Genomic DNA, 26,759 nt, shown 5'->3' on the forward strand with positions numbered 1-26,759 from the left:
TATGGATAAGGACAGTCTAATCTTAGACAGTGAATTATTTCATATCCTGCCATTGGATGTATTTGACAGCTTTTTTTCCATGTGCTTTTGAATAATACATTTGCATTTTTTATTTTTTTATATCATTTTCCATTATTTCCTCATTGAGCGGGAAAAACGTAATCTCTTAAAAGCTTGGTGCAATTTAATGTTCCCAATTTTCTGCTAGTAAACTGAACACTATTATGCTCTTGGTAAGTAATCAAGTAAGTGATCAAGTATTTGTATTGTTGACAGTGTAATTATAAACATTATTATGCAAACAAATTGCTGGGCATATTTTTCACATTCTGAGTGATTTCTTTAAAAGCATAAATTTACTAATTAGTTACCCTTTGCAAGTGGCAAAAGCAGGTATGACATCATCTTCAGTTAATTACAACTGCAGTTGTATGAAGTAAGTTGTAAACTGCAGCATGTGTCTCAGATGTCTTGGAAAATTGTTTCTGTTTTAAAATATACTGCTTATTGTCAGGAAGTGTTATGTTTGCAAATAATTAGTTGCACTGATTAAAGAGGCATTAGGGATGTAAAACATTTAAGTGAATGTTTAATCCCAAACAGACAGCATAGCAAATGCTGTGAACACTGATCCTTTCTAATATCCAGCAGCCTGGCCATATCTCAGTGAAAATGCTTAATCTATCTGTGCATTCATGAACTGAATCTTCACATTGCGAGTCAGAATTAAGGAGAAATGCTGATTGGGTCTGGTCCTCTGTGTTCTTATCAGTACATATTGTGACACTGGAAAGATATTAAGATGCGATGGACACTTATATTTTGCCATCCTGAAATATATAGCATGTACCATGTTGCAACACCATGCCATGCATCCATGTATACACTTCTATGAGCTAATCAAATTATAAAGATTATAATGTACTGTATGATACATTATCCCCCTAAAGCAGCTCATATATATTGTTGAACACATGCAAAATAAAAATAAAAAGTAAAATATTAACGAGGTCAACCATTTTACAAGCAAATTAGGTTGCATTTTAAATGAAACATGGCTTACTTAAAGAGCGATTTGGGCCATGCCTTCCTTTAGCTTTACATTTAAGAGGTCTACTACCACTTGTCATGGTACATAGCTGGACTTGAGGGGAGGCCAACCTTCCCTGTTAATGAAATCTGTGGAATGTGCAAGCCTGGTCTAAGCTTAGAGTGCCCATAATTTGAATTTCATTTGATTTTGTTAATTAAACCTCATTTTATTTTTCTAATTTAACTCTTTATTTGACATACATTTATCTCATGGTGAAAGATCCCTTGATTTACTGTATATTTATTGTATGTTTAGTTTGATTAGTATTTATATTCTTTCTGCCGTATTGTGAGTGTTGGGCAGAGGGAAATTTCAATTTATCAATTGTAATTCAGTAAAAAGTTTGAATTTTTCAAGGGTCTGGATAATTTTGCATGGCATTGCATGTTGCATGGTTTAACCCAATCTACTGGCGAAAATCTAAACTCCCTTGTGTTCAGATGAACCCACTTGAAGACGTGGTACTGGTCATGAGTTGTAGGATTTATAATTGTGTAGACAAAGCATAAATACAGGAGACAAAGTGGAACCATTTTTTTAAATGTAATATTTGCTTACTTACTTACTCTTACTTCATTGATATAATCCTTCCTAAACATTTTTTATCTTCATTTCATTGACAAGCACTAAAATGGAGCACAAATATATCCCTTTAATGCTACTTGAGCTTGGAAAGACTTCAAAGTAGAAAGGCTTTTACTTTCATGGAAGAATTTCTTCCACATTGTAGACCAGTCCTATATATATGCTACTGTGTAAATAGAAATCTTACATTCAATATGAAAATGCTCAATGTTCATATTACTGGAGGACATAGTGAACTTCTATCTGCTGTTTCCATAGAAACATTAAATCATGGATGAAATGAAGGAATCTTTAATCATGTGAGGCCAAATCAAATCATACTGTTGAGGATTTTCCTAGCATGTTGCTGACCATTTTTCTCTTTGCATAGCTTTTTAGAAACACTGATAAAAAAAAATAACAGATTACTGGAAAAACTAGTACAAGCATTGTGCATTCAATGATGTATATTCTGGTTGCTTTCTAGATCAAGGGTTTTAATACTCACTTAGAGGTTTCCCTGTGTCTGCTGGCTTTCTTTCCAACCACAATTGCAGCCCTTCATTTTAACAAGATATTCATAGCTCTTAATTAGACACGTTTAATGTCTATTGAGGGATGATTTATCCTCTTATGCTGCATTATTTCAGAAATTTCTATGCATACCATGAAGAACATATGTGCACCCTGTTCTCAAATACAAGGACATCTATTCCTAGTACTGTATCTTGTTTTTCTTTTTAAATGGTTTTGATTATACGTCCTTACATTTATTTTTATAAATACAGGTTTGCTTAAAATGCAGCAATTTGGGGGGATTTTGGAACTGTCCAATTTCTTCCTCTTCTTCTTCTTTGTAGTCGTACAACTTTATTTCTGTAGTGCTTTTTTTCTGTAGTTTTCTTCTTTCTTTTTTTTTTTTAGAAATATTGTTTAAACAACACAAAGGCAAAAAAAATCCAGGCATGGAGGCATATGATCAGATGAAGAATAAAATAAAAAAAACTAAAACTAAGGGAGAGGAATTAAAGTTCTGCGCATCTAAAAGCAAGTCTAAAAGAATGTGTTAAAAACAGACTTAGAAATGGTGACACATGGCATCTCTGATGTTCCCAGGACCCACTATGTGCAGATTAGTTTCTAAAACAATGCCAGTTCAGTGCCCAAGATTATGAAGTATAAGGGAAAATGACAGAGTACAATTGTTTTTTGGAACTGTGTTCACGCTTGCTCCCAAAAGGATCTAATAAATCAATACTTCGTAAGACCCGATGTATTTTTTTATGGAACGGTTTTGTCCTCTACATTCAACATTACTGCCAACTGCATAAAAATATATTGCATTATGTATCATGGAGCTTAGTTTGGGTGGTCTTTGTGCAGGTATCCATCTCTGCTCTGCACCAATAATGGGAAATTGAGCCATGGGAATGTGAGAGTGCCACTAAGAGGGTGGAGGGTGAACAGCTTTCAGTCTTTGACTTAAATGGCCGTATTTTTTTAAGACCGCTGCACAAAGCGGTGAGTCAGTGACAGTGCAAGAAAGCTCCATCCATTTTGGGGTTTGTGTGTTCTTATTCACCGGTCAGTTTTTGAGGGTTACTGGCGGGCGGCGGTGTAGGGCATAAGAGTGTCTGCTGCATGCCGGGAACGTAATGGTTAGAATGTTGACCCTAATGTATGCTCCATGCAGTAAGTACACTGCTGTGCTAGTTTGTGTTGTCGCAGCAGATTTTTACCTCATTCTCGGGTTTTTGGTTGGTCTTCCTTGAGTCCACAGCTCAATAATGAATGCATGGAGTAACTGTTAAGGGTGATGAATCACTGGCATCTTTAGCAGGGGCTCTGCATGGTGAAGGACAAACGACTTGTACTGCGGTTTAATCTCTGATGGGTAGCAGAAAAGTGGGCTTGGAGATGCAAAGACTGAACAAAATCTGTACAAAAACCTGTACTTCAGCAGAGCATTGTGGGTATTTGGTTTTGCACGAGGAACAGAGAGAGTTTAGCATCTATTTTATTCCTGCAATCACCTGGTTCCTCAACACTCCAAAAAGCATGTATGCCAGCATCAGTACCAATGTGTGAGATGTTACCTTTTGCAGGTCCACATCCATAAATAACGAAGCAGAGCTGCTTAATGGCACTGAGGGTTTGCAATATTTAACGTGGTCCGTATGTTCTTCCTGTCTCTCTCGGACACGTCCCGGACAGATCACCGTTAATTGCTGCCCTTTTCATTGATGGATCGCGGAGTGAGGAGGTTCTGAGCCTGTGGTCCAGCAATGGCAGATGAATGAAACATGGGCTCTACTACCACAGTAAACACTCCTCTGCACTGATAATTATTCCAATTGGCTGCTCCCAAATGAAAGATGGAAACCACTTAAATAGTTAGGCTTGGCTGGAGCTGTGTTGTCAATCCTTCCTTGTCAGTGACACGTTATTCTATTTTAAGATAACTTCTGAATGATATTCATGACCGTAGTAACTTCACAGTAAAAAAATTGTACATTTCATGGTAAAATACTGCCATAACTTTACCGTATAAATAATGGTAAAACATATGTTAAGCGTCCGTTAACAGTTTGTATATCTAACAAATGTTAAATGTGTTATGGTGTTTTGCTGTAAACAATACAAGTATTTACATTTTAGCAGTTTACAAATTTGTGCCATTGCTTTTTTTACAAACTTTTGCCACAAAATTCCTGCTCAATTTACATATCATATACATGTGTTTCATAAATATCATTTTTTTTCTTAACATTGTGATTTAACTTAGAACAGGCCATGACTCAAACTGATATAAAATTCACATTAAATATCAATTCACATTAAAATTATGACCTCTTGAAAAATTAGGAAACTGTTAGTGATTCCATTTGTTACTTTAACTTGTGGATGGAGTCGGTATTTAGTGCGCTTTCGTTTACTGTACCTTGATTTGCATTTCGAATTCAGACCTTATGCGAATTTGAAAGCTGTTACAGAAAGGGCTACAGATTATTGTATTCGCAACATAATTACATGCAATCGGTTGCTCCTCTTGGGGAGGGCTTAATAATCAATGCTTGTTGATGAAAAACATGGGAGGTTCATTGAGTAGGCTATTCTATTGTCACTAGATTACTACTTTAGAACATGCTGGTCCTTCACTCAAATTGCAATCTTGAATCAAACAGTTTCCTTTTCAATACTGGCTACCAGGAAAGTGTTTAACTTGTTTTAGTTGCCTTAAATACCATCATATGAAACAAATAATATTCTCACACAGTTGTTGTGTAACCTTTTTATCCTTTACATATCAACTTCAAGATCACAAATCATTATTTGTTACCTGGTGTGCTCATTCCTTATTGTTATTTTGCTTATGATAACATCCAACAGGAACACAAATTTATATAGTGAGAGCAATGCAAAGCATGAGGAAAAAACACACCCTTGAATTTCAAACAATGCATACTAAAATTGGACATGTTAAAAAGATGCAATATGGTAATGTTGACTATGCTGTGTGAAGTCTCCATAATTATATCTTAATTTCAGCACAAACAATCTTGTCTTGTTATTCTTTGCAGGCCCACACTCACACGTGCGCGCACACACACAGTTTTCAATTATATGATTAAAATTACATTTAAACATATGAAAATTACAGCAAAATTAATGTTTATGGAATTTCTGTTATCAATGTATGTGCTAATGTTAGTTTTAATCATGTGATTCAATATTACGTTTGTGAGAAGAAAACATATGTGCATAAATTTGTATATTTAATGCTTTAAACGACAAAGCATTGAAACATATATACATACTTACCACTAGCAGATAACTTAAGTGTGTGAATGTGTGTTAGTATTCCATGCAATTGTGTGAGTGGTTGTGGTGAACTACTAGCATGCATGCTTCATGTGCAAACTGTAGATGTGTGTTGTATGTATGCAAGGTTGTGTGTGTGTGTGTGCTCATGCATGCTTTGGTTGTGAATGTCCAACCTTGCAGACTGCCGGACTAAACATTTTTCATACGTGTGTCGCTACTTTACGTAATGACAATTGCCTGTGTCGCTGTTGTTTAAACAATATGGGTACAATACATGTGGGTACTGTGGTTGAATGAGGCTTAAAGTTAAAAATGCTGACTACATTGTAAATGGCTAAGGAAAGCATTAAAGAAAGCCTGATGGTGGCATAAACAGTTATTTTCGGGTAGGCCTAATTCTTTGAAACAGTTACCCTCCGGTTGTGCTCAGTCGCCACTGCTTCCCGAGTTGCCTGCCTGGAGAGGCACATTTTGAGGAGCTATGACGTCACCAGTATCGCGGAGTGAAAGTCGCGCCTGTATCTGCAGCTTTTTAAAGAACAGGGGCAAGCCTCTAGGAGCTGGCACATAACTAGGACCGGGGCTTGTGGCGCCGATGTAGACGGAACATTGATTACAAGTTTATGTAGGCTCTTAATTCTTAAAACCAACAGTCTACAGTGTAGCCTACATGAAGACATGCAAGGCGACCCAGCGAATAGACTGTTGAACTCTCATCGCACTATGTCGTTTTGACTTAAAAATGCCTGAAGAAAAGGGATTTTCGAGGGGAAACATCAACGGGAAGGAGTGTGCAAGGATCCATCGAGGCGGTGAGCGGTGAAACTAAGGGTACTGGTGTAGCAGCATACAAAAAATGCAATGCGTAATTGATGAGATACCCCATGCGGAAAATAGCGACACGAAACAGTTTTTTTGTTAGAAAATTGCCGGGAAGAGACATGATTGTACGTCCGGATCCAGTTTTACGCCCGCTGTATGCATGATATGCACCGAAGAGAGTGTTGTTGATCAGCGCGCCGAGTCACTGTGCTTGCAGCTAAAAGAACAGGAGCTGCGATCTGCGGTTACTGCCACGAGCAGATGACTGAGAAGTGACCGCTAGAAATTCCATCACTTTGACTGACGCCAAGAAGTCCCCAGGACAACGGGGTAGAATTGAACAAATGTGAAAGAGAAGTTTCCACTTTTATTTCATTTAAGTACTGATAACACCGTTAGGTCGATTGAAACGGTCAAGATCATTCCCATGCATGGATTGTTTATATTCTGACGACCTTTTTTTCGTTTCGTGAATACAAAGGGATTTTGCATCTCGTTTTTAGTTGTCTTTTTTTTGTTGTTGCCGTTACGACGTCGATGCACGGGAACAGAATGGATTTGTCTGTTTTCTGAGGATCACGGGCTCCGCTGCCCGGGTGTTCCGAGTCTCTCAACGATGCAGATCCTCCGAGTCGCGTGGGCTTTCGCAGGGGCGGCAGTCTGCTGTTTTATTATTTTTTTGATCCACTCACACTTGATGAAAGAAGGTAACTGTTTATTCTTTGTTTTTTATTTTTGCAGTTCATTGCATGGGTTTCTGTGGATCTTCTTGTTTAGATCACAGCCATCTTATTCCTTTGTTTTATGTTATCACGCAATTATCTGTTTTTCTGTTACATCGCCGTGGACTGCGTCTTTTGCGCTAGTGTGCATAATCTTCAGAATTAGCCTATTCCAGCATTATTTGGACATTTCTTATTGATTCCAACGCCGAAAAGACGCGGAACATTAATGCTATGAACACCAGGTTCCGCTAGAGAAGATAACGCCTGAATAATCAAGTGTGTTTATTAATTTCAACAGGTCATTCACTTCATTATCTAAGTAAATGCGTTTTATTCCATCTGGTATTTAACAAGTTTGGCCTTTTTCGTTCACAAATAATTGTTGATAAAAAAGTAAAAATTCAAATAAAATAGAGTTGATTAAAATGTAATGTTTAGGCGAAGAAAAACGTCTCATCGTTGTTACTGATTAGATGATTTATCGTGGCATTCTTCAATAGATGGCACTAGAGTCTTGCGGAAGGGCAACGCCGGGGTCAAACTGTAATTATTTTCTTGTTATTAGCTACATTTCCAGTTGTCTGATTTGCCCCTGGATTTTATCCAGTAACCGCTAACACGCCGGATTCATGTCGAAGGCAAACGCGGGTAATCGTACAATGCAAAGATTACTTATGAAAGTGTGCAACAGTTTTGTTACGTTGTCATTACATTTTCGTGCAAGTTGAACTTCGGTTACATGCTGGCGGTATCAAAAACAACATTTAGAATCTTTTGCTATAGTTTTAAGTCTGAACAGTAGCCTACTCACGCCATGCGGAACAATCGAAATCAAACGACTACATAAATAATGGAAATAAATAAAACACAACATAACTAATATTTTTTAAAGTTGCATTAAAATATTTTAGTCAGGTGTGAACTGTAAGTCTTCTAATCAACGACAAATTTCTTTCCAAATCTCTCTCTCTCTCTCTCTCTCTCTCTCTCTCTCTCTCTCTCTCTCTCTCTCTCTCTCACTCTCACACACACACACACACACACACACACAGGCCGATGATCAAATTGAAATAAATGTAACATGCTTGCTGTATGGATAGGCTGACATGCATATTAAAATGTAAAACTAGGTTCTTGTTCTGGGAAGTGTGTTAATGGGTTTGGGGGGGGGGGGGGGGTTCATTTAGAAGGCCGCTGTTGTTCCTGCGCTGTGGTAGAGCTAAAGAAAGAGAATGCCCGTAGTGCCGTGTCACTTTAACACACTCGACGCTTCGTGTTAAAATACAGGTCAACCTGTGGCTAATCCACTCTCTCCAAATGTACGTCCCTCATCTCGCGTTGAAAAGGAAGCTGAGCTGTCAAAGCTGCCCAGTGAGAATGGCCCCTTGTAACTGCGTTTGCACTCCGTTGCTCATCCCTGTTTGATGGAGGATTTCACAACTTTGTTAGGAGACCATTTTAAGTATTTCTGTAATATCGTTTTACTAGAGCGCCGAACATTATGTGAATGCATTAATATACTAGCCCTCTGTGACGAGCTTAACCACACATGCCAAAGGCATTGGCAACAAAATGGAAGTAGTCTTGTTTCTTGCCAAATTAAAGTATGGTTCCTTTCCCTTCACATGCTCTTCCCACGCAAACGCAGATCAGTATCTCGAGAGAAGTCTTCAATACTCAGCCTGTTTTTTTTTTTCCGAAGAATATTTCTGCCTCTGTTCACTGCTTGATGTGGCTTTTTTCATCAGTTTTGTATGACGATCAGATGATGATGTTCAGTTTAATCAGTCTGTTTCTTTGTGACAATACCATGGGGAATGTTTAACATTTTGTTTTTTTTTTAAAACAAGAATGTTCTGTTAATATATCCTTGTGCAGTTTTGGTTGTTGCCTTGTGTTTCTCACAATGCAGTTACTTCATTATTTCCATTGTCTACAAATGTCCTTTGCTCCATGTGGGATGTTTTTTTTTTGTTTTTGTAAACATAAAATCACAGATAAGGTTTCCATTCAGCCTACCTAGCCAAGGTCACCGCAGACTATGGCAAAGACTATGACGAATGCAAACTCTGACTTAGGTTCCGAAATGTGGACTCATTTTAAGCAGAATGTAGAACAGCAACTTACTAAGATGGTTCAGTAATTTCATTTCTGTTCCCATGAGTAAGCTTTATTAGTGTTTAAATCGTAAAGCAATGTGGCAGTGAAGAAATGTCTGTGTCAGAATAATGGGCGAAGCGAAGCACTGCAGTTGAATGGGCAAATGGTGAAATATCTGCGTGATACTAAAGCCAGATCTTGTCATACAGTATATTACACATTGGCTGAAAGCAGATATCCGTGGTGTGTTGTATCTCTGCGCATACCCGGCTGAGTTTGGCAATGAATCGGGCCCTGGGGCTCCTAACAGAAGCCTGCATTCAGTCACTCAAGGTCTGCGCTCATCTGCACAAACACAATATGGCAAGTTAAGTGACCACAAAATCTATTGGGGGGGAAATATGCTTGTATTGGAAAAATGATTGGTGCATTTAATAATTAAGTCAAAGTTAAAAATGTCGATAGAGTGGTTGAAGATTTTGGTCAGATTTCCTCGAGTCCTATTTGGGTATACAGTGTAATTACTGTGGCGTGGTGCACTTAACGTTAATTTAAAACAATTAATACATCCTTACACATTTGTTAATATTGCAGAGGTTGGGTTGGGTTTAAAGAGAAGGGTTCGATTCCCACGTAGGATTCTGCTGTGATGTGCTCAAGCAAGCTGCTTAACTTGAATTTCTTCTGTAACTTTTCCCTCCTGATAAATACGATCGTATGCATAAAATCTTAAGCTGTGCAAGTCGTCTTGGGCAAGGGGTGTCTGCAAAGCAAGTAAACAATGTAACGTTAAGTTCGGAAAAATTTCTGTCCTGGGGAGGCACTGTTTGCATCCATGCCCCTGATAGCGTAATCGGTGCTAACATGCCAGTGGTGCAGTGGCACCATTACCGGGCAATGGCTTGTGTGATTTACCGGTGGTAGGCTTATTCACCAGTACTATGCATTCACAGTCTCGCTATGAACGACAGATGTGAAATATGCTGCTCTTCAGGGCTGCTCCAGGCCGATGAGCCATAAAGCTACTCAAGAATTGACCACCTCCTTCAGTGTATGAATGCAAATCGGCTGATCGTCACATTATGGCTTTTTTTGTTTGTGTGTGTGTGTGTGCTTTGTGCTCCAATAGCTTTAGTTTCCACACAGTCTCATGTGAAGAATGATATCAGTACAGTACACAGTAAAATGTCCAGACTCCAGTGTTAATTCAACAGTACTGGCGTTTTATGAGTCTAATAGGGACCGCTTGTACAAGGTAAGAGTTAATTTATCACTGAACATTTTACTGTGTAGAGGCAGCCCCCCCCCCCCCCAAAAAAAGGATTGGAAATTATATGTATGAAGAGAAATATTGAAGGAATTATCACAAGTGAGGAAATGAGGTCAGTTGAAAGAGCAAAAGAGCCATTAGGATTAAATGGTGCAAAAAAAAGTGTGTGTGCCTGTGTGTGAATTTGTTCTATATTTGTTTTAACTGGAAGAGTATCTCTCTTAGGAATATTCAAGTGTGTATTGCTCAGATAAGTATTTTAGTGTACACAAGTGCCTTTTTCATGTGAGTGTATAAGGCATATAATGTTCTTGCACAGAGTATTCATTTTGATGTGTATTTGTCAATTGCAGAAGTACAATAGGACAGCATTTGGGAGGCATCTAGCTAGAGATGGAATTTGGTGTGGAGTGTGTGGAATAGGTTCGTACATGAATCACTTCTGCAAGCGTGCATAGTTATGTGTAGATACATGTTAAAATTGTCCATCCATGATAGGACATACCCATTAATGGAGTTGCCTTGTGTTGTCAGCCCATGTGATCTTCTGACATCTTTGTTTGGGCGTTTGAGATGGGTGTGGCTCTGCAGGTCAACCTATATATATTGGCCAGCCAGTGTTGACTGACATATATTTTTTGCAGTATTTGCCATTGGCCTGATGGAGCTAAAATGGCTGATATTTCAAAAGATGACATAAGAGAACTAGAGACCGAAGGCAAGTTCAGAGGCTTCCAAGCCTTGTTAAAAAATAAAACCTCCCAAAACAAAGTCTGATTCACATCTGATTCACAATTCAAAAAGGACATCACACCTACAGCCTTTTCTTGCCAAGTTTGCAGTTTATTTGAGTGATCGGATGTGTTTGATGTGAAGTGTCTGTAGGAAGTAACATTCTGAACCAGTTTGTGGAATAGTTTTAGTTATATAAGCATCTGACTAGGAGTAATTACTCTTAAATGAGTCAACATGTTTTTTTTTGCCATACACAAAATTACCACTGAGCCTGGTGTTCTGCCATGTGGAAAGGGTGAGACACTGTCAACCTCTTTGCAACATTTGAAGGTTATAAGAACTTCAGTTTAAGCAGAATTCAAATGGTAAAAATTCTATGGTAAAATGCATTATGGTGAATGTTAGTAGGCCTGGTCACCACATTCTATATGCCAGTATGCACCAGAATATTTCTACCTTAATGAGTTTTGTAGCCCATCATGTCTTCTGAAAGCGTAAATAAATAAATTACCAGTGACAAATGGAAAAACTACATGTTCTTTGTGAGTTTAAAGGTCCTGCATATATTTCTGTAGGATAAGGGGGCTTGTAAAATAAACAAGAGAAAACACTTATTTTGGGGGGGATATTGCACATTAGAAGGTATATGGCTGGTAATGTATAGGGGATATTGACTATTCATTTGCAATTCTAATACCCTGATACTTAAGGTCTATCAATAATGCAATTTCACTAATTCATCACTGTAATGTGTGTTGCTGGAGACTTGCATTTGGAAAATATACCAAAAACACATTTGGAGAGTAGTTTAAGCAAAATGACACAAAGGTGAATGTCACAAAGACCTTAAGAAATAAAAACAAAGGCTTCACAGTTTAAGTAGAATCATCTATAGTAGCAGAGTATAGTTTAAGCATGTGTCTAATTAAAATCCTGACATTATGGACGGCCCTGTGGCTCAGTCCCCTGGGCAGCCTGCTTTCAGCCCGTGTATAAACCCCGTTTGATTCCCCGTCCAGTTTCTGTGCTGTGATCCCATCTCTCTGTAACCTCCCTGCCTTTCTCCTGCCCAAATGAAATGAGAAGTACATTTTTAACAACCCTGCATTTCATTGCCTTTGAAAGCTTGCCTTTCCAAGTACAGTATGAGCGCTCCTCGCTCCCACTCCATACAATATAGAGGATTACCTGTGTTGTTTATTTTATACAGCCTTCTTTGCTTCTCTTTATCAGGAGTGTGAATAATTTTGGGAGGGAGCTGTATGAACAGTTGGACGGAGGTTGTTGTAACCTGTAACTTTGGTGTCAAGATTAGCCAATTAACTCATAGTCATTATTTATTTGAAACTGGTACATGCATTGCCACACATGTATTTGTTAAATCAGTAGGCAGCATTTTCACAATTGCCAAATCATTTGTTAAATTGTTTTTGTGTTTATGATTGAATTATTTATTTTTTAATGAAAGAAATATGATCAGTTAGTTACACAACCCCCCCCCCCACCACCACTACCGCCAGGGTCAAAACATTGACCAACCCCTACGTGGTGCTACAATTGCATCTGCCCCAACCCTCTCTCTGCACCAGTCTCCTGGATGAGCTTTTCCAGCAGACTTGCACTTGGCCAGCGGAGGGGATGTGTGCGGTCGCGGGCGGGGTTAGCGACCGGTAGAGTCGTTTGTCTACACATCTGTCAGCTGGTGAGAGGACGTTCTCCCCCGATCAGCGTTTTGCTCCAGGGAAGGAAGTGAAACGACACTTTTGCTGCAATGGCAAAATATCAATCATCGCAGCAGAACGAGCACTCTTCACACCCTCATAAATGAAGATCGTATCCTGTGTGCTTTCCTCCCATTGCGGTGTATACAGAATCCCACGAGAGCATCTAAAATGCGTGAATCATTAACTAGCCTCACCAAATTTTGGTTTCAAGAGTTCTTCGAGAGGATAAAAACAGGGTAAATGTTTGTTTGGACGTGGCATGTATTTATAAATCTTGCTCGTAAGGGTCATTGGCTTGTTTCATGCTTGGTTCGTCCCACTAAACACTTTTTCTGGGATCCATTGACTTCCTCCGGAGAGCTTAATATTAATTTTATGCTTTAATTAGGCAAGTGATAATTGAAAGGTGAACTGCTAGTAATTTTTCATGCGACAGTCCTTCATTCCCTTTGATGGTGTTTGGTGATTGTACTATTTAAAAAGGGACTTTAGTGACTATTGCGATGGTAGGTGCTTTTGGGAACATCTCCTCATTGCTACAGTAAATTGCGCTGAGGCCTGTGTGTTTTGTTTGCGGAGCTCAATAATAGAGATATTAATGATCCTAACTGGACAGCCCTGGCCTTTGTCTTAGCCATCAGTAAGTGCCTAAAGCAATTTAAAATGGATTGCCATTTCTCTGTCCCAACCTGAACCAAAACAGGGTCCTCCTCATTTCTCGAGTCTGTGTGCCGTGCGTCGTATGATTGTTATTCTTATTTTCAATTTAGAAAGAATTAAAAGAAAATGGCATTTAATGAATATCTTATAACAGTGAATGTCACTTTCTCTTACTCTCTCATCCTTGAATAAATTGCATGCCTGTTACAATTTAATCCTGACTGGCTTTGCAATTGAAAAATAAGCATCCAGTGCCATGGCGAGAAGAAAAAGAAATGTGAAAAGCAATATCACACTCGAACGTGGACCCTCATTTACTTTTATAATTTAATTATTTGCGATAATGGATGAATTTTATTATGCCTGGGACATTTGTTGAACAATAATACAAGTTCTCCATTTGTCCACAAGGGGATTCCTCCGAGTCCTGCCCTTCTTCGCCTGAATGCTAAACAGACTGTAAGGCTTCACAGCAGTGACATCAGTGCATCACATCTGTTTCATCCACAGCCAGCAGCCCGCTTTCCTTCTTCATAGTTTTTTATAGCAGTGGACCGGCAGTGTCTGTCTGAGTGTCCTTCACAGAGACCTGCCGCCATCAAAAAATCCGGAAACGCAAATTATACCTGCTAGTCTCGCCCCCATTCCCCTCCATCCTCTACAGTGCCTTAAAATAAGGTGACAAGGGTTTGAGAACATTGTTTGTCTGGAGCATGTCTGGTTCCGTTTCCTAATTCTCGTCGAGGTCAGTTAAAGCACCCGCAGATCCAACCTGGTTGCAGGCGGGAGTGGGCTGACATTTCGCAGACCACCCAGTTGTCAGCCCATTAAGGCAATTAATTTCCACCACAGCACTAAGTACCTTTACAATTACGGTACATGAGGTTTCTCCTCACTGTTCAGGACTGCGAGGAGGCAGAACCTCTACTAACTTTAACTCTAATGGATGGTTACATGCTTCAACAAGTGCACTTTTATACTTGATGCTAAAAACTCTTTTTTTTTTTCCACAAGCCACTCTCCTGAAAGATGTTTCAGTGCTGATGAAGTAAACATGTAAATTACCCAGCGTTCCTTATGTCAGACACTCTAAGGACATTTCTGTCAGATTTGTGTCTGTGATAAATAACACATATACTGACAAGGTGCAAGGCTGTGATGAGGCATATCTCCAATTCAGTAATATTTAAAAATCTGAGAGATGTTAAATATGTGAGGTATATACCACACACATTTTAATCCAGGGGAATGAGCTCATCTGCACTGAAAGTATCTTCACGCTTTACTCCCGATTCACTTACATGTATTTCCTCTTAGACACATTTCATTTCGAAGGGCTGTAACTGGCTGCACAGTCTCCAAATGTTTTCCACCTCCAAGAGCAATTTTCTTGCCCTGCAGATGGAATAACAATAATATAGATTTGCCGTATATTTTAATAATGAAGGTTTTATAGCAAATTAAATAGGCCAGACTTGCAATTTTGCTTTGCTGCACAGACAATAAATTATTCCTTGGGTTCTACAACAAGACCTGGGGCGGTATCATGTGTGGATTATTAGGAGACACAGGAGCAAAAGCACCTTTGTTTGAGAAGCACCTAAAAGAGTGAGGTGGGGTGTAGGTCCGGCTGAAGATGTTTACTGCAGAACTGCCTTGTCACCCAGCAGCCCTGCTCAGTGTGCTGAGTCCACTGTAAACACACACTTACACCTGATCCTGTGGAATCCCATTGCCCTTAATTTAGGATCATTTTCATTTAAACCGACATGTGTAAAGTCTTAAGGATAATCTTTTAAGATTTAAGTTCTGCACCTGGGATGGCCCTGATTAAGAAACAAATAACCAAATAAACAAACAACAACAAAAAAAAAAAACATTAAATTACTTAACAGTCGTCAGAGAAAATAGTGTGTGGAAGTTTGCATACGCTTTCAGGCAAATTAAGATGATCTGGGAGATCACATGGGTTAGCGGTAATGGTACTGAGTGGGTTACTGTCGGCCGCTGTGGACTTGCGCTTCTTCAAACAGGTGAAACGTGGTTGCCATGGTGATGTTGCGTTTAAGAAAGATAATGGAAGAAGACATACTGCAGTGTAAGCCAGTGTAACGCCATCGTGTAATAAAATGAAGAAGGGGATTTGGCCAAGACCCTTTTTATCAGAATGGTAGGAGCTGATTTCTGTTATGCAGTGTAGTGAGTCTTTACCACTGTGCTCTTCCGGGATTGCTTTTTATCCCAAGCATGTTTAGAGAGGACAAAGGTCCCTCGAAACAACAACAAATGCTGAGAGGTATTTTTTTGAAATTGTGAAACTGAGTTATGTAACTGAAATATGCTTACATTTCTTGTTTTGCCCCTGATATTAATATGGTAATTTTCTGACTCAATTAAGATCACATCTGAAATTATCAAAATAGATGATAACCTCTCTTAGTTCGGTACAATAAAGATCGAACTGGAAGCTATTTTCTGCGTTAAGAAAGCCTCCTATTTCAGTGGTACTGTGAAATACTGTTCAGGCCACACAAGTGGTATAGCCTGTTGGAGGTTTCCGCACCTGGTCCGGCATGAGGTGAGAAAGCTTGACAGGTCACTGAGTTTATCCTGGCCAGTATTACCCTGTGAAACACCCCAGCGGACCTCGTAACCCTGCGGACCACCTTGTGCACCCCTGGGTGAAAACACAAGAGCAAGAACACCGGCAGTGCTGACTGACTAGAGGGAAAATGGTGGTTAAGGCATGGCGTTTGTAACTGGAAGGTTTTTGGAATTCATTTCCAGGCTGCTGCGGGTGATGACGTGAGAAAGTGATTTCCGCTGTAATGACGGCTCGATTCAGTCGACATACAGCCTTAACTTTGGCATGCATGCGCGCACACGTTAGCGTTTGCAAACATATTTGTAAAGTTCAATTTGGTGAATTTGACAAACTGTGTTTATGAAGAGGAAAATGAACATCTGCATTTATTTGTCAAACTGTGGATATGGATGATTATTAACCAAATACAAGTAAGAGTGAGGGGAAGAGGGAAAACTGTGGGGGTGTTTATCTATGACCAGGGCATGAGGTATGCGTACAGCAGATTAAATTGGGTGCTGGGAAAGAATGCAAGCCTGCAGTATTGACCAATGAGGAGGGAGATGGAGGAAGAACTCTGACAGCCCGAGTTGGAGAGAAATGGCTGACACCAGGCAGTGACTGGAGAGGGCGTGATTGCTGGAGGACACAGAAGAGGAGCACTAACGGTGCTGACTGCAGCACCGTGGACAGGAGAACACAGAGAGCTGTCTGCTGGCAGAGGAGTAGAGAGAGAGAGAGGGAGATTCTGAGAGAATACAGGCTGAGTGTACACTGAGGGAGAAAGTGCATGGGCAGTACTAAGCAGTCGCTAATAAGCACTGACAGCAGAAGGCCCAGGAAATAGGGAGTGTTGGGAGATTTGTTGCGGTTGCCGTGGGATACAGATAAGCATGTATCGTCTCTTATTCTTAATAGAGGGTTTACATCAGCTGCGTGTGCACTGAATACCAACGACAGAGAATGGGTTCCTCCATTTTGGGCTTGAGGGTACACTGTAACTCAGTCGGAATCAGGGCCTTGTGCGTCCTGTTCATAAACTCCTGTAGGTGCGAAGATGTGCAAATAGGACATTGTACATAACAAGTAGGAAATTGAATAATTACCCTTGCCAAAAACGAAATGTGATTCCCATCTGTTAACAGTTATAGCTGATAAGTCTTGCAGTTTTGAAAGCATGTAGAGTTCATCATTTACTTAATGTTGGACTTATGAATTTGAAGCAGTCTGAGAGGGACTGTTTGTCTCTGGTTTATGTTAATTATGTACCTGCATCATTACTTATGCTCAGCCCTGAATGTGCTTTTTAAAAAATGAAGGGGGCCTGGGAATCTTCCGGCACATCTGTGCCTGAAATGATTGCAAAAAAATCTCTTCTTCATCAAGAGGGATGGGGAGAGTAAAAAGATATAATTCTATCTGGGAAGGTAAACACATTAGTTTGTTTTCAAGTTTGTCTTCAGCTTTTTTAGTGATTAAATTGAAAATGATGACAGTTTCTTATGCTGCTGTCGTATATACCAGGAGTTCATGACATGGGGCTGATGTTAATAACCAATGATTGGCTGGCAATAATAGCCTTTACTGCCCTGTATTACATTATGACACAAATGCTAGCTGCAAACAAGTTTACACATCTGTGGAAGATGAGCACAGACCACAGCATAAGAAGGAGAAATGGCAAGAATTGTATTTACAGAGTAAATACTTCAACTTACTTACTTGCTGTATTATTCATCAGAGCGTGACAGAGCAACTGAACCACTGTATAGCATTGTTTGTGAATTTGGCCGCTAAAACTGATGAATTAAAAATAAAATATAAATGTTTGGATGACAGTGATTTAGCTACTTTTTGAGCATGATGTTATCTGAATTTACGTCATCAGCAGTGCATCAAACTTGTTGTCGTGCGTATGTTGCATCATCAGTTCAGGCCATCATGTTAGCCATGATCTCAGCTTTAGGCTGTTAAGTCAGTGTTAGTCAATACCGATATAATCAATCATCTCTAATATTTACTACAGTGTATAACCCTCACTGTGCAGACAGGACTACGTTGTTTAAGGATTTATTGGTGGTGTGTTATTCATTGCACTGGGGGCTTTTATATTAAACATTGTTTCTCAAATGATGAGTTAGGAAAGACTAATGACTCTATCATTGGGTCCAAGAGGACTGAGGCAGGAGTTACTTTATAATCATAAAATGTATGCTTTTTATCATCATTATTATAAGTGGCATGGTGTGCCTACTTTGTGACCAAGTTTGTTCTTTAGATTACGCAATCTGTAAAGTGAACAAAGCCAAAATAACCAATGCATGTCTCAATCAATCAAAAGAAGTATTAGAAAGTAACCTACAAATGCCCTTTAGGGTCTAGAACAAAAATTTGAGCATACTGCTAATATTTGATTGGATGGAACTCTTACCAATCAGTCTTCCGAAAGTGCCCCTGAAGGCCACATCAGCTAAATAAGCTACTGAAGATAGAACTCCATCTTGAGTTACTTGTAAGGCCTGTGCCATAAACTGTTGGGAAGTGGAAACGGCTTCCATAAAGACTCAGGATGCTGCTTTGCTTCTGAAGATCACTAACTCGGGGCAAGTTTGTGTTTACACATCCTCACCACAGCCCCCACCAAAAAAAAAAAAAAAAAACTGAACCAACCTGTTTAATTCACTGAAAGAATTGGATATTCGTTTCTCATTCCCTTCACACATTTAGACATTAACACAACACACAACTCCCAGAGCAGAAAATGGGCTTGTTTTTATTTGAACACATTTTCAGTTCAAAAACAGTCAGCTTTCCCTCAAGGGCAAATCCTCGTGAAGAATAATCTTTAACCCTACCAAAGTAATTTTATTTTTTGCCCACAAATTAGCAAGCAGCTACTAGAAAAAAATACCAAATAGCATTGAGTAAACCCGAATTAGGAACTCTCAGAAACACCATGGCATCGCAGCAATACTTTAAGTCCCTTCATCAGTTTAAAAAGCTGGCTTTCACTGATGTGTGTAAAATTACTCATTTTGCAGCCAGGGCAGTTGTAGCCACATCAAATTCTGTAGAAGGTGATCAGCCATGAAAACCAGGCTAAAATCCTTCTATCTGTTACCATTGTAGAATTTAGTGTAGTGTAGAATGCCTTGGATTATTATTGCATCTCTTTGCCTGGTGCGCACGGTACCACACGGTAAATGTATTTTAGGTTGTTGAGTATTGGGCATGTTCCGGTATTTAGCTGCCTTCTATCTTTAAGACTATTTAGAACCTGGCATCCGTGGCACCTTTTCCCAGCCTACAAATTTGTTGAAAGTACCCTTTCCATGGCATTGTATAAACATTGCTCAATCTGTTTCCCATTATTTGTTATCTAATCATCCCTTTGGCACCAGGCTTGACACAGCACTAGATGGTGTTGGTAAAACTACAAGTCTCGATGGCCCGATTTCCTCATCAAATATTTAAATGTTCTCGTGTTCTTAATTTAGACGTGTTGATTTAGGCTTGTGTTTTGGGGTCTGCTGGATGGAATTTCTTGTAGTAGTTGTATTTCCAGGAGCTACTGGATGCTGGATGGCTGACTCATAGAGTTGCCAAAACTCTGTGCTTGCATTGGGAAATGGGTATGTGGCTGCAGGAAAGCATAAATCCATCACTTTTGGAACTGAATTATACCCCGCAATTTTATTTCTTTTTTTTTGTATTATTGCGGCAATAACAATCCAACCCCCCATATTATGTAATGTGGTAATCCTCATTTACAATGCATTTACAATGCATTATTCCATTCATTCTCAATTAAACAGTGCTGAACATGGGATCTGCAACTCTTATTTTGCACTGTATACTTGTTTTGTACGCTCGCTGTCTAATTGTATATTGAGCACTATCAGGCCTTGCCAGACTGAAATGAATGGTGAATATTATTATCCTGTATCCTGAATGAATCTTTCTTGAATGTCCTTGAGGTAGGCAGTGCTCTCAGTGCCAGCCACCGTGCCTCCTGTCATTTTATGAACAAATGTCCATGTCCACCAGCCACTCAAGCATAAAATAGACTGCTCCATTGACATATGCCCTGCACATTTAAATGTGTCAAACATAATACAGTAGAGCGAGTGCACTGTAGTTCAGACGTGCACCCTTCTGAAAGGGTTACTCACCTGCTCTCCCTGCTGAAAATATGTGTGATAGATGCAGTTGTTTATCTCTTATGAGTTTGTGGCACCCGCTGCTTGGCTTCTTCCATCATGACCGGTCTGCGGTGCATGACGTGATGGGCTTTCACCGCTCGTAGCTCGATCGAGAGGCCGCTTGTTCCGATTAATCCTTGGCTTCGAGGTACTTCTGCATCTCCGCTGCCTCCCGTATGCACAGTGTTTGCTCTCCCCACTGGTTTTTTTTTGTGGTTCTGTGGGAGTGATCCTCCGGTGATCTTTGGCACTCGTCGCGGTGCTTCTGCTCCGGAACGCCTTTTGACTGCTCCTTCAGCGGGTTCACTTCCAAGCAAAAACAAATTTGTTTGGAGGGAAAGGGCTTGGACAGTTTGAAGAGGAATTAAATGTTCTCAGGCGCTCGGAGTCTTCCAGCTTGTGTGTTTCCCAGACCTTGGGGACGTAGATGCACCGTATCTTCTAGGCAGCTTTTAAATCAAGTTTCACACACGTCTGTTCATCTGCTCTCAAACATCCCTTGGCATCTCCGGATTGATACAGACACATTACAAAGCCATTATCTCAAAGCCGCGTAAGACCGTGTGATTCCAGACTGAACAATTGTGTTTTGTTATTCCTCAGTTGTTGAGAGTCATTTCTACCTGTGTTATTGCCAATAATGTTGACGGGTCCTCAGATTACCTGCATTACATCGGCTTAATACCGTGTGAGTGCGGGTGTGTGTGTGTGTATGTGTGTGTGTGTGTCTATGTGTTAGCGTAGCCTAATGTTTTCTGTCAAAGGTAGCTGCATGGAACTTTTCTGACTGGTGGTAAAGTGGTGTACATTCAGCATTCTAAAATATTTGTCTGCTTCCAAATATCTTGTTAGTTGGAATTTGCCTCAAAATACTACATTTCCCACCTAATAAACCATTCTGTTCTGTTATCAAGTGCCAATCAAAGTTTAGCCATTCCTCATTTAAATTTTTTATTTTTTGTGCCTTTTCCCTTTTATGGATAATTGGTAGATTTTCATACACATTAGCATTGCTGCTGCTGCAATCAAACCGCAATATATGCTGTTGCGCAGATTGCTAACAGCATGTTAGCACAGCATTTGTAAATAGGTGAGGTGTTTTCACATGATCCAAAGGAATGCATGACTCAGAACTCCCCTGAGAGATACTGTACTGTCTGTGAGAGATATAGCTTCACTCAAAGGGGATATCATGGATGTTGCATAAACCATCACATTTCACTTTATTTCACTTTTTTTGAATCACAACTTCAAAGGCCTTTATAAAATGCAATACAGAATGAGAAGTGACTGCCAAATAAAAGGATCCAACTGGTCCGTGATATTGGAACGTTCTGAACAATTAGAATTTAGCTTAGAGAAAAAAATCCAAGTATGTCTTGAAATATGCTGTTATACTACTACTGTTATGACAGTGATTTTGTTATGCAGTATAGGGCCTTATATTTCTACTTGGTGAGCGATCACAGTTGTAGCTTATACATTACTCATCAGGGTTTATGGCTGCAGGGATCATCATTGGTGTGGGACAGCATATGTGAGTGCTTCCGGCCTGGCCAGCGCGTTTGTGAGGTCATGCACAGATGTCATCTGTAGTGACCTGGCAACAGGCTGGGTGGCTGACAGACTGTCACTGTGGTACATTACAGGCACCCAGGAGTCACCCTTGTGACTTCCTCCCAAAACTTATCCCCTTGCCATCCCCACGAGGGAAGAAAATAAGACACATGTCAAATGAGAGCCCGTGGCTAGACCCAGTTCTGTAATTGTAGTTTCGCAAAAAAAAAAAGGCTTTCTTAGTGAGTGTAGTGAAGGTTTAGAATGATTATTCATCTGCAAGAAAAACAAAAAAATAAATCATAAAAGCTTATATTTGTCTTTTGACAACACAGTGACATCTTCTGCAATAAATATTTTGAAGTGAATTTGGACCATTAAACCACATTACGGTCAGGTAAAAGTTTTTTGTGTGTGTGTGTGTGTGTGTGTGTTCCACAGAAGCGTTCTGTTGTGACTCCGACATTCCATCGAAGTCCAGTGAGGAATAATTGACCAACGCGAGTTCAGCTTATACTCTTTACGCATTTCATTGTCATTTAGCCATCTGACGCAGATGGAGGAGCGTTACTAATCTGGTTAAAGTCACTGCGCTCATTCACCATGGTTGAGGGTGCTCAGCACAGCTCAATTTCATCATTCACTGGGGTTTGGCAGGATTAGTGTCCGTTTGACAAACAACATTTAGTGTGTATTTTTTTGCTCATCCTCTTTAATAACTGTGGTCCTTGACTAAATCCCGAAGAAAAACAAGTTTCTCTCAGAGACAAGTTCAACCTGCTGGTTTTTTTAGCTTCAGCAAGTTCCGTTTATCCCGTGTTTCTGTCAAACAAGCTCCACTGCCTCTGTTTGCTGTGGGCCAAAGGCTCAGCTTTCATGTTAGCGTTGGATTTGCTTGTGTGTCCCAGATCCTGCGTTTTACAAAGGAGGTTTTATGAACCTCCTTGGTTACATGTATTTGCTTTGGATATTGTTCTTCAAATCCCTTATTTGGTTAGCGCATGAGCCAGATCCCATGTAGTCTGGGGCTTTTCACCACATATGGCCGGTGTTGTTTGGAATGCACGACTGGAATCTCTTAATTGGAAGCTTCTCCCTGAGCCATTGTTTGTTCAGAGCAAAGCTCCATGTCATAGCCCCTCTTATTTAATGTTGATATATATGTTTTTCCCCCTCTGTGCTGTTGTCCTTGGCTACCTCCTTTGCTTCGGTTCTCCTTGGCTACCAATATCCAATACCAATATTCTCTTTTGGCTGTTTTTCCCTGTTTTAGGTGGGGGGGGGGGGGGGGGGGGGCTGCAGGGTGGTGGTGAGGGATGGTTGTGTGTGTGGGTCTGAGGATAAGGGTGTGGGGGGGATTGGGTTGAGACGCGATGTTAGGACCTCAGTGGTTAAAGTATAGGTGACTGGTGTGGCTGTCGCCGTGGGGGTACAGACCCTGTGCAAAAACCCTGCGCTTGATAAAATTACCTCCAGTGTGTAAGTATCATGTACTGCACTCGCCTGTTTGAGGTGATGGTGTTGGCGGGATTATAAGAAAAAATGTGAACTGGGGGTGGGGGTGGGGGTGGGGGGGGGGAGGTGAGGTTGCTGTGGGGGCGTGGGGGGCTGGGGGGGTGTACAGGGCGAGGCGAGCGAGGGAGAGGTGGAGAGGGGATGTGAGTGTGTTTATCATACAGCTGAGCCAAAGCGCGGTGCCGAATGAATGAGAGTGAGATTAAAGCCGGGGCGTCGGAGTCTGCATTCAATCACTGCAGTCAGGGAGCGCGCATCCTGCATGCTGATCAACCCCATGAATGGCCTCATGGACTTCTCCTTCCAATATATTTCAGGCTGCAGTGATTATTGCTTATATGCGGCTAAGGTCACGGATAAATTGCAATACTTTGCTTAGCGACGGAGGAGACAGTGGTTGCTGGTTACCCCCACCCCAACCCCCCCCCCCACCCCCCTCTCAAATCCCCCCCCCCCCCCCCCCACCCCCTCCCTCTGAGCGCCAGGGGGTGAAAAACATGTTTTACTTTCTCAAGGGTTTGTAACTGAGGGGAAAACAGCCTGAGTTTAGAGGCTGGTAAGGACTCTGCGCGGTACAGTTAGCTCCCTGGGTTATAAATATGCTTCATTACCACAAAGACATATTCGCCAGAAGAGGAGTTTAGTCATCCACTGCTCTGTCTAATGATGATCGCTTCTAAATCAAAGCACAAAAGGATATAAAAGTCCAGCTGGTGTTACACAAAACTGTGTGCCAAAATGCAAAATGGTGATCGAAAGAAAAACAAGTAAATTTCCATTAATGTAGAGTACAATGGCAAGGTCAAACTGCAGAAATAGGCCACTCCATTACAGGAAAAAAGCTGATTTCCTTTAAGGGAAAGTAGTTCAATCAGGTAATACAATTTATTACGCCAGACCACATGAACACAGTGCATATAAACTCAAACAATGGCTTTATTTTATATGATATTTTGCCCATTAAACTGTTTAATTTTACTGTAAAAAGGGAGACATTGGATTACATTTTCAAAAGTTATAAAAAAAGGCGGAAAAAAATATTATAGGCAATAGAATAGATTTCTGAAAACTATCTAGTGATCACAGAGTTGTCAACTTGATTATTACCCAAGGACGCCAAGCAAAAATATAATGGATTGAAAGTACTTCATTATTGCTATTTTTATTATGAGAACAGTAGCAATCAGTGTCATCTAAATAACCTTTCCTGGTTTTTGGCAGCTTTGACAGACGTGATATATGTTCCAGCTGTCATAAATGTGGGTTGAAATATGTCGTGTGATAAAAAGTCAGTTCAAATTCAACTGAATCACTAAGGGGAAAAAAAACGACTTTTCACAGTGAGAGGACATTTTTGAATTGGGGGCAGTTCATGGTTTCTCTTTTGGGCCAATACGGTTCACAATTTTAGAGCTTGAATATAGAGCGTATCAGGTGTGCATTGGCTTCCCCTTTACATGCTGCTAATTAACTCTGATTGCATCAGAGATTGATTATTGAACTACGTTTCGAAGCACTAAAATGTATCTGAATTCACATAGTTTCGAAAATCAAATTACAATGGAAGAGATCATAATCCAGTGCACTGGCTAATGAGGTAACCGGCTTCAATAATGGATCCATGTGTCTTTTCTGCATGTGGTAAATTGGTAAAATGATTTTGGATTATGTAAATATAAGGGATTTGTATAGTCTAACAGGACACCCTTGAATATTGGAGTTATTGGAGTGATTGTTGTGATGTGTGACTTTGGCTGGATTTTCATGATTATGATTTTCCCATCAAATAAAAAAAAACCCACAGGCTGTTGGATAATAGCAACTGATCTGATTGTACATTGCAGATGGAAGCGCATGAATCGTCGCTCCCCTGAAACTGCGCTTGCCACCAACTTGAGTCATCGAGCGGAGTCTGTGAAGCGCTCTGTGACGATTCCTTTGTTACGAGCGCTATATTAAATCAAATTTGATTGAGCGATGGCCGCTGAAATTAAACACAGTCACAGCGGCTGCGTGTAGGGGTCCCGCGGGGGGGGGGGGGGGGGTGCAGTTCGATGCACATTGTGTTCTTTTGTCGAGGTAGAATGAGCGAGGTAGATAGCTATGGAGGGAAGGTCGTATCCCATGATTCCCCCCTCCGCCAACTCCTGAAAATGGAGAAGGTTGAGTTGTAGAGCAGTCCTTGTGTAATTTCTCCGGGAAGGGCGTGTGCACTCACCAATACTGAGATGTTAAAAGGAAAGCAATGGAGTGGGCTTATCTACCAAAAAACACATTGTTATATTGGTGCCAAAGGCTGTCCATTGGGGAAGCTTTATTAAGGTCCGGTGCATTCTGGAAAAACGTGCTCAAGACCTACATGTTCCATTTCAGTCCCTTCAAAGCAAGCGTGCAATCAATCTCATGTCCTCAGCCGTGCGGTGCTATTTTCATGTTTATTTATTTATTTACTTACTTATTTAGTTATTTATGTGCGTTATTTTATTTGTGTCACGTTTGGACATAAATCAAATCTCTTTGAAAGATTGCCTCTGATGCCATTTGAAAGAACGCAGAACAATACAAAGGCAATATAAAATGTCAATAATAATATTGATTATCAAGATTTACTGCAGGGTGCATTAATCTTTCCTGTCCTTGCTGAAACATGCTCCATCACAGGACACATACATCCTTCTCATTCTTTATTCAAGTGTATCTTTATATATATATGAATATAATATATTAGATAATCTATTATGGGTCACTTGCTAGTATTAAGATGTACAGTATGCCTCACTCATAGCGTTATTAATGAGATTTTTCTGCTGGGAGCCTGCATGTCACCTGACTGGACGGCCTTCAGGTTTGTGCATTTAGCACAGAGCTTGGATACATGGGGAGGGACTACTGGCAACGCACATTTCCAGATGTATTTTATTATTACTTATTTATACGGCAGGTGCTCTTATCTAGCATGACTTACAAGATCATCCTGGAGTGATACATAAAATGTTGTGATCGTGGTGCAAACAAGGGCATTGGCGGACAATGGCAAGGAACACAGTGTATAAACATCGGCCTGAGAAGGTTAACATGGCCGTAAAAGGGGAAAAATTATGTTCACATATAGTATAGACGGTCTAATAACGTACCATAAGCTTACATCACACTTATGTTATGCGCAAAGCGCCTAACTGTGATTAAATGTGAACTGCGTACAGTAATGGGTACAGAAGGGATTATAAGCCCTGTGTGCTGTTCAGAACTGTAGGGCCTTCTACAGCACGCCAGCAATCTGCAGCACTACATGTGTGGTGTCCCTGTTTACATGGGGCTTGTTTTCTTTTTACTTCCTGCATATTTGAATCCACCATCCTACTTCTTTAATCACCATTTTAATT

At 40.3% G+C, this 26,759-nt stretch overlaps 1 protein-coding gene across 5 annotated transcripts in view; it reads left to right on the plus strand.

Annotated features, from left to right (window-relative positions):
* LOC135258968 (chemokine-like protein TAFA-5) overlaps positions 1 to 26,759 on the plus strand; it is a 91,621-nt gene that overhangs the window by 25,747 nt on the left and 39,115 nt on the right. The window contains exon 1 of one of the 5 annotated variants that reach the window (XM_064342725.1): positions 5,735 to 7,011. The exons of the other annotated variants lie outside the window; for them this stretch is intronic. Within the exon in view, the coding sequence (XP_064198795.1) occupies positions 6,921 to 7,011 (91 nt within the window). The 5' untranslated portion in view covers positions 5,735 to 6,920. Of the gene's footprint in view, positions 1 to 5,734; positions 7,012 to 26,759 lie in introns of those variants that run through there. 5 annotated transcript variants of the gene reach the window in all.

The sequence above is a fragment of the Anguilla rostrata genome, chromosome 7, assembly GCF_018555375.3.
Source record: "Anguilla rostrata isolate EN2019 chromosome 7, ASM1855537v3, whole genome shotgun sequence".
In the NCBI taxonomy this organism is placed as follows: domain Eukaryota; kingdom Metazoa; phylum Chordata; class Actinopteri; order Anguilliformes; family Anguillidae; genus Anguilla; species Anguilla rostrata.